Source organism: Lampris incognitus, chromosome 21 (assembly GCF_029633865.1).
Source record: "Lampris incognitus isolate fLamInc1 chromosome 21, fLamInc1.hap2, whole genome shotgun sequence".
NCBI lineage: Eukaryota > Metazoa > Chordata > Actinopteri > Lampriformes > Lampridae > Lampris > Lampris incognitus.
Genome location: NC_079231.1, coordinates 22,044,884 through 22,061,103, shown reverse-complemented (window position 1 = coordinate 22,061,103; position 16,220 = coordinate 22,044,884). Strand labels below are relative to the sequence as shown.

General features: G+C 48.1%; 1 protein-coding gene and 1 non-coding gene across 2 annotated transcripts; both read right to left on the bottom strand.

Moving 5' to 3' along the window:
• Positions 1 to 2,586: 2,586 nt before the first annotated feature.
• Positions 2,587 to 2,659, bottom strand: trnak-cuu (transfer RNA lysine (anticodon CUU)). Its single transcript has one exon. It is a non-coding gene; the product is annotated as a tRNA-Lys (tRNA).
• Positions 2,660 to 4,473: 1,814 nt separating this feature from the next.
• LOC130131729 (complement C1q-like protein 2) lies at positions 4,474 to 10,577 on the bottom strand. The gene is made up of 3 exons (XM_056301530.1): positions 9,966 to 10,577; positions 8,245 to 8,477; positions 4,474 to 4,556 (listed from the first exon to the last, which is right to left on the bottom strand). Exons 1-2 carry the CDS (start codon positions 10,575 to 10,577, stop codon positions 8,298 to 8,300), a joined length of 792 nt encoding a protein of 263 aa, XP_056157505.1. The 3' UTR covers positions 4,474 to 4,556; positions 8,245 to 8,297.
• Positions 10,578 to 16,220: the final 5,643 nt, after the last annotated feature.

The window sequence follows — 16,220 nt, the reverse complement described above, 5'->3', positions numbered from 1 at the left end:
CATTAAAGTTGACACTATTTTAAAAGTTCCCCTCAAACTTGAAACCTCAGACGCCACTAAACAGTTGCAATCCGTCCTTGCTTGACTGTGCAAATGAAATCTAACCCGGTGGAAGTATTGCAATGTGGGTTATTGCATTTTGCATTTGGTCAAACTGCATGTGTTAAGTTGCAAATGGAAACGTTATAAGGGGCACCGACTCCCATTTTCAGTCCGTCTTCTGTTAAATCTTGAGCGCTTTTGTTGTCAGAAGTGAGAAGACTTGCATGAAACAAACAATGACTGCTTGGAAATAGCTGCTGCATGAACCATCAGAACCTCCCTGGATTCATCACTGAAGCTTTTATCCTCAATGGAGGACAGCTGTTACTGTGGAAGTCAACTGCGTTGTGAAAAGACACATTCTGGGGGGTGGGGGGGTAACCTGGGTCTTATTTTCATAGCCCCCCCCCCCTTAATTCGTATGGATTGTTGTAGTATTAATACGTGCCTGTCTCATTATGGAGATTTTTTGGAGACCAGTCCAGACAGACCCTCTGCTTGACGTCAGTAGGACAAACCACCATACGGGCTCAAGTTGACCTCACACGAGTCCGGTTTGTCTAGACCTCTCATTTGCAAGTGAAAACAAGGAGGGAAATGCGATTTATTAGCCGAAAATAAAAGCAGTAGTACACAGATATATTCAGTGTACCTTTTCTCCTCTAATCCGTTTTGCTGTCAAGCAAAGCCCGCAAAGCCTCGCCACTTCCGGTGTGGGAAGATGGCGGCGCTCCCCCCCCCCCCGGTACCGGTTACGCGCTGTCTTTGTCCACGTCTACGTCTGTGTCTAAGGTTGTGTCATCGTGCGACGTTTCTGTTTTGATCGTCGATGGTTTTTCATTTAACGGCTGGGGGAGCCGGCGTTGGATCGGCTGAGGGAGCTTGGTCTGCTGCGTCCTGTAGGCCCAGCGACCACGGCCCTTTCCCGGAGCTGCGCCCGAAGAGGAAACACCGAGGGCGGTCTGATGGGACAAGGAAGCGGGCAGGCTAAGCTAACTGCTAGCCCATGTAGGCCGGCAGTTCCGACAGTCCTCCTGGTTTGCGTTCGCTCTCTGGACAAAAGGGAATTTATGGACCGTGTTGCCCTGAATAGATGTGTTTTTCACTGTTTGTATTTTTTTTTTTGCTTTGTTCTTTCTGTTTTTGTATGTTTTTGGTGGTGTCGTTTCGGGAAATTTTGGATGTGTTTTTATCTTTTGCGTTGCGCTTCTGTGGGCCGGGAGAAACGCCATTTTGTTTCTTTTGTGTATGCAAATGACAATAAATTGCACCTGATTCCTGATTCCTAACTATTTACTCTCTTTCTTACTTTTCAGCAACCATTTTCTTCACAAGATTTAACCTTTTTTAAAATTTATTTATAAAAGTTAATGAAGAAAGTAAACCGAAGAAAAAAAAACATTACCAGAGTGCCCCACTTCCACATCCTGCCAGACCGCCCTCGGTGTTTCCTCTTCGTGCGAAGCTCCAGGCAGGGCCGTGGTCCCTGGGACCACAGGACGCAGCAGACCAAGCTCTCCCAGCTGATCCAGCGCCAGCTCTCCAAGCCATCAAACAAAGACACAAACTTGGACGCAGACGTGGACAAAGACACTACATGGACAGCACTGGTTGAGGCCGCCGCAAAAGTAAGTTCGCGCCGCCATCTTCCCACACCGATACTGGGCGGGACATAAAATGACGAATTGTCATCGCCAATGCTCACTGTTGTTCTCGAAGCCTCACATCTCTTGGGACGGGACAGTTTCAGCTGTTATCAGGCTGAAATCCTCTAGTCTGGAGAGGCCATAAACTGGTGCAAATAATGTTCCCACAAAGGCATTGCTTCAGTATGCAGATGGCTCAGCCTTTTTCATGCGGTAGTTTGAATTCAGTATTGATTATAGAAAAATGCTAACGCTAACATTCTGATGATAATGACAGTCATCGTTGCAATGATTATTTATCATCATCATCATCATCATCATCATCATCATCATCATCAATTAAGTGATGTAGTATTAATGTTTTTCGTTTTGGCTAGTATTTGATTGTTTAACTTTTAATAATTATGGCTTTATTGTTATCAATTTAGGAATTATAGATTTCTAACAGATATATAAATGTCTCGCTGTTTGATAGCTATTGGAAACGGGTTTATGAAGATTCATGGTAGCAGAGCCTATTTATTTATTTATTTATTTTTATATACTTTATTAATCCCCGTGGGCAAAGTGCTCTGCATTCAACCCATTCTATAGCTACCAGCAGTGGGCAGCCACCGTGCAGCACCCGGGGACCAACTCCAGTCTGTCTTGCCTTGCCTTGGTCAGGGGCCCAGACAGGAGTATAAAGCCTAACATGCATGTCTTTGTGATGGTGGGGAAAACCGGAGCACCCGGAGAAAACCCACCACAGACACGGGGGGGGATCATGTAAACTCCACAGAGAGGACGACCTGGGATGGCCCCAAAGGTTGGATAACCCCGGGGTTCGAACTGAGGACCTTCTTGCTGTGAGGCGCCAGCGCTAACCACTGCGCCGCCCAAATCTATAAATATTTTGCGCCCAACGTGGGGCTCGAACCCACGACCCTGAGATTAAGAGTCTCATGCTCTACCGACTGAGCTAGCCGGGCTGCTGTTATCGTTTTAAACAGTGACGAGAAGTTGTCTGACTGAACTGGACGGCCCCCTAATTATCAGCACGAGCGATTTAACATCAGAACTTACCAAAATCATCAAACTCACTTACATTTTGGAAGAATAGACAAACCCAGTAGTGTGTTGTAAATACAGTGTGTATTTGGTGAAGTGAATGAGCGCCCATCAGGGGGTTCATGAAGCCACCATAACTGACGGATTAGCACCGGTACTGTAGCCGGAAATACTGGACTGGCTCCACCCGGCAAAGCTTTCCATAGACTTCCATTCAGCTCGTTAAGACTTAAGGGTCAAGGTCTGGGCCAAGGTGGGGGGCGGTTGAGGCTAAATATGATAAGGCTGGGAATGGTTGAGGTGGTGTCATCCGGGTGAAATGGCCTACATAAAGGGGGTCCCTGCTTGACAAGCCTCCTGCTAGACAGTGAATCACAGTGAGCATTGAAATAAATGAGGAATTACAGAACATTGCTCAGAAATACAACATTAATCACATAAAACAGGAGAATAAAAGAATAAATAAATATAGACGAGGACACTTAGAGGTGTGATGAAAAGTGTCTAGTACAGCGACCAGGACACATACCCACACCCGGCTTCCCACCCGCAGACTCGGCCAATTGTGTCTGTAGGGACTCCCGACCAAGCCGGAGGTAACACGGGTATTTAAACTGGCGATCCCCGTGTTGGTAGGCGACGGAATAGACCGCCACGCCCAGAGACACACTGTTGGCACACAATTGTCTTTAAGGACTCTTCAGACGCACCTCAGAAGTTGAGGTTTGTAGCAAGATATTGTAGCGAATTCAGGGGGCAGCCGGGAACTGCTGCAGCCGGGACGCGAACCCGGGTCGCCCGCGCTAACCAGTCCTTTATGCCCCTTTTCCATGCTAGCTCCACTTTTGGGATTTTGTCCTGTCTTTCACAAGTTTTACATTTTTGGGACTATACTGACGTCATTGTTTTTTGCATATGGTTTCTCCTCCCACATCTCCTCCTCAGCAGGCATAATCTTACTCCGCACTAGAACATTATCAGCGTTGGTGAGATTTTGCAGTGATTGGCAGGGAGAGGTCAACATTATCCACTAATGTACAGCTACAGAAAGACTGGTGCCCTACCTGAAATAGTCTGCAGGCTGTAGGGGCATGTATCGCCTACAGGTCGCCTGACCAAAACTCTTGAAATTGTTCATCCTCCGCAAACAACTAGAGAACCTTCTGTAGTTCAGACCACGGAGTGAAGGGCATTCGGGAGGGCACAGACTTCTGTGAAGTGTTGTGGACTGCAGTACATACACAACACAAGCATCCTGGCTACAGCAGATTATTGCTATTCCAGTGAATATCACTGCTCAGCGATTAGACATGGCATAACCAGTAAGATGCCTCTGCTTTCTGTGAGATTCCCCTGGATGGTTTAATCTCTGGCAAGGTAGTCCTGTTGTTTTGTACAGTTTTGCTGTTGAAGAGAGAATGGAATTTCACACATACCGTACTTATTGTCAAGCAATGTTTATTTGTACGCATGAACACACAATATAAAAAAAAATGATACACAATAATAAGATCCAAGACATCCATTTATACTTTTGATTTTTTTGCTCCATGGTTATTTCCAAACATGCCAAAGCACCATGAATTCACTGGATTAATCTAATTTCTATCAGGATGGGGCTGTTTGTATTTGAATTATCAACTTTAATTTGTTAAGTATACTTCCGCTTTGGCCTTCTTTCCTTAAAGGCTGTTCTTCATTGACGTTACCTAGGCTGAGCAGTTTTCTCCGGAGATTGAGGAGCTTGACAGAAGAAGCAAGGAGGATCAATCCTTGCCCATATATCAGCTTATTTCTCCCATCTGACGTGTTTAAGGTCTGTTTGAGAAAAAAAAATCAAGTATTCAATAAAGTCCCTTGGACAAAGGGAGCAGTACTCTCAGTCCTGAAACATTATGATTGGTAAAGTGACATCAGGTCCTTTTTTGACAAGATGAAAGTGTGGCACAGGTGCTCATCCAGGCTCTGGTCATTTCCCGGCTGACTACAGCAACTCCCTCCTTGCTGGTGTCCCGGCGTCGGCCATCAGACCTCTGGAGTTTGTTCAGAAAGCTGCAGCTCGTCTGGTGTTCAACTGCCCTAAGTTCTCCCACACAACTCCCCTTCTCATGTCTCTACACTGGCTCCCAGTAGCTGCTCGCATCTAGTTTAGGACTCTGGTGCTAGCCTACAGGGCAGTGAAAGGAACAGCTCCCTCCTATCTCCAGGCCATGGTCAAGCCCTACACCCCCGCCCGACCACTTCGCTCCGCTGCCTCAGGACGCCTGGTTGCCCCGTCGCTCAGAGGCCCGTGCTGCTGATCGACCCGGTCCCGGCTCTTTTCTGTCCTGGCCCCACAGTGGTGGAATGAACTCCCCACTGATGTCAGGAGTCGTTGCCCATCTTTCGGCGCAGGTTGAAAACTCGCCTCTTTAAGAGCTACTACCCTCTTACTTGTTCTTAGCAACTACTGTATTCAATCCATTTCTTGCACTTTTACTTTAGCACTGGTTTTGCTCTTAGATGCTTGTTTAGATGCACTTATGACCCTCTGATGACTAGTAGTTCTCCTAATTTCCTATGTTAAATGCACTCATTGTAATTCGCTTTGGATAAAAGCGTTGGCTAATGTAATGTAATGTCAACCAGAGCTTCCTCCTTATTGCTGTCACTTCTCATTTCTGTCATCAGTATATTTAAAAATTATTTTCATGCCTTTTTTTGTCAGCGGAAATGTATTATTCGTATTCCCTTGTTAAGTATTAAAAGGAATCAATGAAGAGTTGATGGAGAGAGGCAATGTGGCACCACAAGCTGCCGTTTCACCCTGGGCTATTTGAAATGAGGGAGTGGTCACTTGAATTGAAAAGTGTTCAGCTAGCTTGAGCAAAGATTTGGTTTAAAGCAGGGGTGGGCAATCTTACCCAGAAAGGGCTAGTGTGGGTGAAGGTGTTTGTTCCAACCAAGCAGCTGCACACCAGTGTCTCCTAATCAAGTTCCTCAGCAAAGACTCTACTGGTTGATTAGTGGGATCAGGTTTGTAACTGCTTGGTTGGAACAAAAACTTTAACCCACGTTGGCCCTTTCTGGAGAAGATTGTCCACCCCTGGTTTATAGTAAACCAATCAGCTTAAAGTCCCTCCAATTCGTTTGACCCAGCATTAATGTGCAACCATTGTTTTGCCACCTGTAAGTATAAACCGATGCATATGTTCTAGCATAGGTTTACTGGGAAAGACAGTGCGCAAACATTAGTGTAAACTACAGCAAACAGCCCATTTAGCTGAGCGGTCAGCGATGTCGCCTTGTGGTGCAGCGCACTTCGGGTCGAATCCCGCGGCGGGCATTGATTGAGCTACGTTATATTGGGGGCAGCGGTGAGATCCGGAAGCGTGCAGATCCTCATAATTCTCTCCGGAGTGCGGGGATGAGCAAAGCGCGGGGGCGCGCTTCCAAGGAGAAGGTCACTACTGTAAACTACAGAAGACTCACTGGTCGGTCGGCTGGGGTAGTCGGCCCCTTTAGCCGAGACATCAGCGATGTTACCTTATGGTGCAGTGTACCCCGGATCGAATCCCGCAGCGGGCATTGAGTGAGTTACGTTACATTAGCACGCTAATGTTAGCTTGGTAGCACTGGTCTAGCACTGCTCCATGTTCCGACGGCCCATTATTCCGAAACTGCAATAGTTCAAAAATGTCCCATTGGACCAAAAGTACATTTCTCCGACGGCCCGTTATCCTGAAAACAAAATCCCACTGCTCTGAAAATACAAACTCCCTGCAGTTTTCACCTACTTCAAACACTTTTTGCCCACGATAGTGTAACGTGCATGGATAAGAAGACACGCTGGCCGCTAGCTCGCGGGTCTGACCCTTTAGTCTAGTGGTTAGCGATGCCTCCTGCGGGGCGGGCGATGCGGGTTCGCGTCCCGGCCGCGGCAGTTCTTGTGGTTGCGTTGTCTCCCGAATTCGCTACATTGGTGTCAGAAGTGGGATGGAGCGACCGTAAGACCATCGGAAGCGTAGGCGCCCCGAGGCGGGAAGGAGCTGATATGCTTAAGCGTGGGGACGCGCTTCCCGAAGGAGGGGGGTAGTGTAACGTGCATGGATAAGAAGACACGCTGGCTGGCGGGTCTGACCCTTTAGTCTAGTGGTTAGCGATGCCTCCTGCGGTGTGGGCGATACCGGTTCGCGTCCCGGCCGCGGCAGTTCCTGTGGTTGCGTTGTCCCCCGAATTCGCTACAGTATCTTAGTGTATTTTCACGTGCAAATGCAAAGACGCCATTTACTACTTACTAGTAATTCGCACGAATAGGAGGTGTAACAGTAAGAGGACTTGTGGGGATGTCTCAACTTTGTTGTATTTATCTCTAGCCAGTTTTGATCAATGGTTTGCATTGAGACTGAATGCATCCTGCCAGTGTTGCGTCAAACGCTGTTTCCCCGTCGAGATCTGTTCCCCCTAAGGAAACGGGTTAGCTGTGGGTTATGATAAGTTGAAGGTAAGTGTTAAGTTAAGGTTGGGGTTAGGTTAAGGTTAGTCAAGCGGGCATCCGGATGGCGTGGCAGTCTACGCCGATGCCTACCAACACGGGGATCGCCGGTTCGAATCCCCGTGTTAGCTCCGGCTTGGTCGGGCGTCGCTACAGACACAATTGGCCGTGTCTGCGGGTGGGGAGCCGAATGTGGGTGTGTGTCCTGGTCGCTGCACTAGCGCCTCCTCTGGTCAGTCAAGAGTCTTTTTCGGAGGGGGGATAGCGTGATCCTCCCACGCGCTACGTCCCCCTGGAGAAACTCCTCACTGTCAGGTGAAAAGAAGCGGCTGGCGACTCCACATGTATCGGAGGAGGCATGTGGTAGTCTGCAGCCCTCCCCGGATTGGCAGAGGGGGTGGAGCAGCGACCGAGACGGCTCGAAAGTGTGGGGTAAAATTGGCCGGATACAACTGGGGAGAAAAAGGGGAGGGGGGTCAAACAAATAAATGAAATAAAAAAAGTTTAATCAAGTGTCCCGGTGTTGTATTGAACTCCGGCTAAGGGGGGGACATATCTCGAGGGGGAAACAGAGTTCGATGGAACACCGGCAGTCACTGAACTACCAACTGCAGGGAGGGTGTATTTAGTCGGAGCAACGGGCCTTTGGAGCAGGGGTTAATGCTGAAATTCTAACAGACCTCCTCTTCGTCTGGGACATATTTCTCCCAAAACCTTTTTAAAATTTCTTTTAGCTTAAAGCCATCGTAACTCAGAAGAGCACGAGGGAACTCGTGCAGTTTGGGGCATTTAGCAGGAAGTAGTACATCTTTGAATTTGGGAGCTCTGCAACAGACCGCAACCATCAGTTGTCCGTTACACAGCATAGCAACGTCTATGGTGCAGCATCACCTAAAAGCTGCTCATAGATGACGACACACTCACAGTTCCCAGGCCAGGTAAAGCTCAATCAAGGTGTTGTGTTGTTATAATTTTGTGAATTTCCTCACACATTTTCAAAGCACACGAAACATCATATTGTCCAGTCTGTACCGTTTGTCGTCATGCAGTCACTGTTGTCCGCAGGTCCACGTCTGACTCTGTGTTCAGTCAGGGTACAAGATGAAGCCGGAGAAGGTGCTGTATTTGTTGTTGTTGCCCCCGTGGGCTTTGCCGCCGTCTAGTTTGACGTAGATCTCGTCTCCGGAGTCCAGGTGCAGCACAGCGGTGTTGCTGGCGTAGTCATAGTTCTGGTCTGCGTCCTGCGCTATGGCGCTGGCCCGGACCTGGAGATGAGAGGAAACGGACTTTATCGGGTAGCCATGGTGAATATAATAGAATAGAATAGAATATAACAGAATATAATATAATAGAATAGAACAGAATAGAATAGAATAGAATAGAACAGAATAGAACAGAACAGAACAGAATAGAATAGAACAGAACAGAATAGAATAGAATAGAATAGAATAGAATAGAATAGAATAGAATAGAATAAATCATCTATCCGTGGTGATCAATAGGGGAGCTGCAGAAAAGCATGCACTGTGATAAGTCGACTGCTGTCTGTCCTGCAGGGCTAATCAGTTGATTGCAGATTATCATATTGAAGATGCACGAGAGACCCCGAGCCTGCATGTGTGTCTTAGTTATGAAAGAAAGCCACTTTATTGGCCATTGTGTTGTTACAACGAATTGTGTTCTTACAATGAGTGTGTTCTCTGCATGTATCCTATTGTGTAAGAGCAGTGGGCAGCTGCACCACCCGGGGACCAACTCCACTTCTTCTTTCCATTGCCTTGCTCAGGGGCACAGAGAGGAGTATTAGGCCTGACATGCATGTCTATTCTTTTTGTTTTTATTGATTTAATGAATTAATTTATTTACTTCACTTATTTATTTAGGAATCTAAGCGGGGTATGTGTGTAAGTCTAGAAACGTGTTACATTTCAAGGCTACAGAAACCACATTTGTCCAACAAGTCCTCCAAGCCATACGACCACGTGGGTCGTTTGTCCTCCAATACGACCCGCAGGAGCGTTTCCCAAATTAGCGCCCCCTGCCGGCGGCAGGGGATATGCCACAGATACTTGTCGCCTCTGTGCATTGTGGGTTTTTAAAACAACGCGAGAACAATAGAATATGTAGTCAGTGTGATTTTTTGTTGTTTCTCAAGATCGCTATTGGCAGTATGTTTACCTATGAATGACGTCATAAGAGCTAACTTAACGTTAGCCACAAGTTAGAAAGTCAGCTAGCGTGGACGTTATAACCGCTATGTGACATTAAACTTTTATTACTATTCGTTCTCGCGATAGGTCGTGGAAGGAGACGCTTGTTGATACAGGAAAAGCCACGTGTTATAATTAGGGAGGAGCGCGAGGAAGTAGCTTAACGCGTCACTATAGGTCGTGATAGGCTGCTCGTACAAACGACCTATGGGGTCGTTTTTTTGGTGGAGGACAAGGACAGTCTCTGTGTAGGAGTAGTGGGCAGCTGCGGCACCCGGGGACCATTGCCTTGCTCAGGGGCACAGCCTGGAGTATTAACCCTAACATGCACGTCTTTTTTATTTATTTATTTATTTGTTTAGACTCTAAGCAGGATTTATGAATAAGTTTAAAGGGAAGTGTTACATTCAAAGGCTGCAGAAACTACATTTGTCACATGCACTTAAAACCATGCAGAAGCAGGACAAGTCGGCGTTGCGCCGGGTTCGTGCGTAAAACGCGATGTTTTGGCCACTTGTGAGCTGATATACTTTTCTTTTTTACCTGTCCATTTTTGCACAAGTCAGCCCACATGCTGGTCCCGTCCCCTCCCCGCATCAGCACGTGGTACGTGAAGAAGTAAATTCCCGATACGTGACAGGTGAACTTCCCCGTGGTCGGGTCGTAGCTGTTCCCCAAATTCGTGATCACGTCGTCAAACCTGAGCACCTCGTATCCCTCGTGGGGATTCTTCAGACCGACGTAGAAGGCGATCTGGATGCTGCCCGCCGAGGAGTTCGCCCCGTCCGTCTGGCTGTTGGCGTCCCCCGCCACCGGTAACGCCGGGTAGCCCAGTTTACCGGTGTCGCCTCGCTCCCCGGGCGGTCCCTTAGGACCCGGTGGTCCCGGTTTTCCCGGCGGTCCCCTGGGTCCAGCTCTGCCCGGGCGCCCCGGTTCCCCGCGGCTTTCGTGCGTCACGGGCGGCGGAGGGATGCCGTTGGCGTCTTGTATCACCCCCATGGCGGTGGCACCGCCGCCGCCGCCCCGCTTGGGACTGTACGGGTCGCACACCATCCGGCAGGTGCCCATCATCTCGTAGTAGTGAGCCGAGGAGTCCGAACTCTGCAGCAGCAGCAGCAGCAGCGGCGGCAGGGCGACGGTCAGAGCCAGCACCATGGCGGCAGCGGCGACCACCGCCGGGACCACCAGCCGCCTCCTTCGCGCGTTCCGGGGGCCAACGGGCGACAGCAAGTGCGCCGAGCCGCTCGGCGACGGAATCGTGACAGGCGGAGGACGTTTCCAAAGCCAGAAACCAAACCAGAACCGGTTACAGCCGCTGTAGTTATTAAGCTCTGCCCGGTTCCGGAACCAGCCCACCGGGGGCAGCTCGATCCAGGATGGTTTTGACGGGCTTAACGGGCGGCCGGTGCGCGTCTTGGATGGGCTGAGCAGCGCGCAGCGGCGAAGGAGGGGTAGGGGATAGGGGGGGTGGTGGGGGGGGGTGGGGGGGGCGGTCAGCTGACGCGTAAAGTTCCTATCTTTACTTCTAACAGAAATAGCGGTGGACACGTATGAACAGCAGACACAGATACACCCAGGAGCACCAATTCGTTGACAACATCTCTGCGGTGGGACGGATTTCCACGTGCCTCCGCCCGGTGCGTCATTTGGTGTTTCTGCACCTTTGACGGGGGGGGGGGGGTCGTTTGCGTCTCCTTTCATTAAACCCACATATGCGGTAACACTCCATGCGCTGTTACTCTTCTTCCTCCCCCAGTTTCACGACTCCTTCACCAAACGCCTTGTCCCACCATCGTGATGACGCACCGAGGAAATCCGTTCACATTGTTTTTTAACCAAAACCGGGTTGCTCTCCGGGGAAATTAACGCGCCTGACGCAAATGGTCGTGAGACAACCTAAATGAATGACCAGCTATTTGTCTCGAAGCATCGGTCCTTTGTTCAGCGCAGTCCCCTGTCCTGGTCACACCAGTACATTGGCACGAATGCATGCACATGGATGAACAATTGTGCACACAAACCGAAAGCCATGCAAACAAAGAACACATATACATGGATAGCTAGATACATAGCTAGCTAGCTGGATGGATGGATGGATGGATGGATGGATCCAGGAAACATTTTCTAATCCCCTGTTTCACGTCCTGCGGAGCCCTAGAATACGGATTCCCCTAACAACTGTATTTCCATTGCTGTGCAGAGAGGAATACTCTCCCGTTACATTCCTTTTAATCTTTTATTCAAAATAAAATATTCCCAAGTTTTGCCTTGATAACGTTGTCGTGTGTGCAGCTTTCCTGGAGGGTGTCCTTCGCCTGGCCTTGCAGAAGTGTTGATATACACCAGTGGTTCTCAACCTTCTTGGGGTCCTGGACCCCCTGCGTATTTTTGATCTACCCTGAGGACCCCTCCACCTGATCTTGGGGGAGGGGGGTTGCAATTTGATAGAAACAGTAGAAACTGCATTTTAAATTGCATTGTAGCATTTATTCACTCTTTGGGGCAAAAATAAGAGCTTTCAGTTGTAACTTAGATATAGTTAACAAAACAGAATTCTTATGCAGTAACTTTCAGATATATGTAACGAAACAGAATATGTATTCAGTAACTTTCAGATATATGTAACAAAACAGAATTCTTATGCAGTAACTTTCAGATATATGTAACAAAACAGAATATGTATTCAGTAACTTTCAGATATATGTAACAAACCAGAATATGTATTCAGTAACTTTCAGATATATGTAACAACAGAATTCTTATGCAGTAACTTTCAGATATATGTAACAAAACAGAATATGTATTCAGTAACTTTCAGATATATGTAACAACACAGAATATGTATTCAGTAACTTTCAGATATATGTAACGAAACAGAATATGTATTCAGTAACTTTCAGATATATGTAACAACACAGAATATGTATTCAGTAACTTTCAGATATATGTAACAAAACAGAATATGTATTCAGTAACTTTTAGATATATGTAACTAAACAGAATATGTATTCAGTAACTTTCAGATATATGTAACAAAACAGAATATGTATTCAGTAACTTTTAGATATATGTAACTAAACAGAATATGTATTCAGTAACTTTCAGATATATGTAACAAAACAGAATTGTTATGCAGTAACTTTTAACAACGCAAACGGGAGCGAGATCTCTTATTAAAATACAATAAATGACACTTGTGAAACAGATGTAATTAGAGAAAAAAGTCCTGTTACCCTTTATAGTTTAGGTAGATAAAGGTCTCAGTCACATTTGAGTAAAATAATCCTATTTCTATAAATGTCATAGGATCTTTTTTTTTAAAGATATTTTATTTTCACGGACCCCTTGCAATTACACCACGGACCACTAGGGGTCCGCGGACCCCCGGTTGAGAAACACTGGTATACACAACCCCTTTTGCAAGTTGCATTGAGGGTCCTCAGAGAGAGCCTCGTCTCGCTGAAAATAAAGAAGCCGTGATTGATTTTGTCCAACACAGTAAAAGGGCGGGAAAAATCACTCTAGGATTTTCAGAATCTCACTCAGATTCTTCAGAACGGGGCTGGATGCTCAGCACTTGGGATGGACCACCAGTCTGACGTCCACGGTGCTGCTGAACTGAGAGTCCAGAGACGTGGCTTTAGCTGTGGCCCCGTCGCTCACACAGGGGAGGCCAACAGCACAAACACCCGGGGCCACATTTTAACTGGTGCCCTACCTACTCCGCTTACGTACATCCGGCCAAAAGTCACACGAGGGCGAGAAAAGTATACGATTTTTTTCTAATTGTGGGTTAATTGTGCTTCTCCATCACACCACTCTAACACGGGAGTAGAGGTGACCTCCGGTTGGGATTAGTTCAGGGAACTGCACCTTTAGGCTATGCTGAGCCGCACACGAAACCCTGTCCACATGATGTGCAGGGCCTGCTGAGCTGCGCTGCATGCTAGCGGACCCCTGCGTCATACTGAGGAGCCACTGATTCGATGGACTTGATCTGTCGTTAAAAAAAAGTGGCCTTCAAACGTAACGTTGCAAGGGAATGGTTTTCAACCTATGGGTCGGGGACCCACACGTGGGTCGCAGCAGAGGGCCAGGTAGGTCCAAAATAAACACATTTTGTTTTGGAGATACATTGTATACATTCCTCCTTTGTGATCGGATATCTGAAATACAATATTGTAGCGAATTCAGGGGCAGCTGGGAAGCGAACCCGGGTCTTCTGCACAACGGGCGACTTCGCTAACCAGTCAGCTAAAGGGTCCAACCCGTTAGCTAACTGGCTAGGAAGTCTAGTCATCCGTGGTCGTTACACTGGTGGCCCAGTGGTTAGCGCTGTCACCTCACAGTAGGAAGGTTCTGGTTTCGAGCCCCGGGGTTGTCCAACACCCCCCCCCCAATTGTATCCGGCCAATTACCCCATCTTTCGAGCCTTCCCCACCGTTGCTCCACCCCCTCTGGCGATTGGAAGGCTACAGACTACCACGTGCTTCCTCTGATACATGTGGAGTCACCAGCCGCTTCTTTTCACCTGACAGTGAGGCGTTTCACCAGGGGGACGTAGCGCGTGGGAGGATCACGCTATTCCCCCCAGTTTTCCCTTCCGCCCGAACAGGCGTATCGACCCACCAGAGGAGGCGCTAATGCAGCAGCCAGGACACATACTCACACCCGGCTTCCCACCCGCAGACACGGCCAATTGTGTCTGTAGAGACGCCCGACCAAGCCGGAGCCAACACGGGGATTCGAACCGGGATCCCGGGGGTTGTCCAACCTCGGGGGTCATCCCAGGTCGTCCTTTGGTGGAGTTTGCATGTTTGGTTTCCCCCCCACCATCAAAAAAAAAATAAACATGCATGTTAGGGTTAATACTCCTGTCTGTGCCCCTGAGCAAGGCATGGCAAGACGAGCTGGGGTTGGTCCCCGGGTGCAGCATGAATGCGGCAGCCCACTGCTGCTAGCTACACAGATCACAGCTAGGATGGGTTAATCTGCAGTAACTAAACCTCCCCGAGGGGATTAGCGAAGGAAACTTAATTAATTATCCCTGTTTTTATTTCTCCAGCTGGTCAGAAGGTTTAAGCCAACAACTTTTAAAGATGTGTGTTGTTCTCTATCTTGACCGACTGTGATCCCTTATAATGAGGAATACAGCTCCTCTGTTGGGGTGGAAAACCACATGGGCTATATATACTATGACTAATAACGATGATGATAATATGATATTAGCCAATGTAGCACTTCTACATCTATCTATCTATCTATCTATCTATCTATCTATCTATCTATCTATCTATCTATCTATCTATCTATCTATCTATCTATCTATCTATCTATCTATCTATCTATCTATCTATCTATCTATCTATCTATCTATCTATCTATCTATCTATCTATCAACATTTTTTAAACTCAAGTCTCGCAAGGCTCCTGGTCCTGGTCGGAGGTCGGAGTTCCAGTGCCTTGGGCTTAAGGAGCCTGTGCATATTTCTTAAACCTATAGCTAATTAAACATTCAAATGTACAGATCTTCCAATCAAAGGACTACCGTCTTCACACCAGGGTGGGGCTACACCCAGGTGGTGGCAATCATCGCCCTCAGTCCAGGATCGATTAATTGCGGAAGCCGATATCGAAATCGCGATCAATACAAGACTGATTAATCGTGCGGCCCTAACGAATTGATGACGTCATGCATGTGTTCGGTTCGTCATTCGTCTCTCTTTGCCTTTGATTTTACATCCCTCCCGAGCAATGTGTAGCCCCTGCTCGTCCAGCCGGAGTGGCCTTCGCAGAACTGGGTTAGCTGCACGGTGGGGACAACTTGCAGACGTCGGCACCGGCGTCAACACAAGTACCTGATGAAGAGGACTGGTGACACACACACACACACACACACACACACACACACACACACATACACACACAAACACACACATACACACACACCCCAGAGGCACAGGTCTCCCCCCATATTAACGCTGTGACATTGAAGGCCCGTCACACCGGCGCAGACCGGACATCACTAAACGTAATGGTTGACAGCAGGTCATACCTGTACACATGATTCACTTGACACGGTGGGGGTGGTGGTCGTGATGGAGGGGGGGGTGAGTGGTGACCTACCTCTCCACCTCCGGCTGACTGCTCAGAACCGGGAGTCCACGTCTCTGCTGAAAACGTGACCCTGTCACAACTGGACGAGAGAGGGAGTGAGAGAGCGAGAGAGAGAGAGGGGGGGGACAGAGAAGGAGTGAGAGAGAGAGAGAGAGACAGAAAGTGAAAGAGAGAGACAGAAAGAGAGAGCGAGACAGAGAGAGGACAGGAGTCAGAGAGGGAGAGAGGAGAGAGTGAGAGAGAGAGAGAGAGAGAGAGAGAGAGAGAGAGAGAGAGAGAGAGAGAGAGAGAGACAGAAAGTGAAAGAGAGAGACAGAAAGAGAGAGCGAGACAGAGAGAGACCAGAGAGACAGAGAGAGAGAGAGAGAGAGTGGAGAGAGAGAGGGAGAGAGAGTGAGAGAGAGAGAGAGAGAGAGAGAGAGAGAGAAGAAGAGAGAGAGAGAGAGACAGAGCCAGAGAGAGTGAGAGAGAGAGAGAGGAAGAGAGAGAGACAGAGCCAGAGAGAGAGAGAGAGAGAGAGAGAGAGAGAGAGAGAGAGAGAGAGAGAGAGAGAGAGACAGAGAGCCAGAGAGAGAGAGAGAGAGAGAGAGAGAGAGACAGACAGAGCCAAGAGAGAGAGAGAGAGAGAGAGAGAGAGAGAGAGAGAGAGAGACAGACAGAGAGGAGAGAGAGACAGAGCCA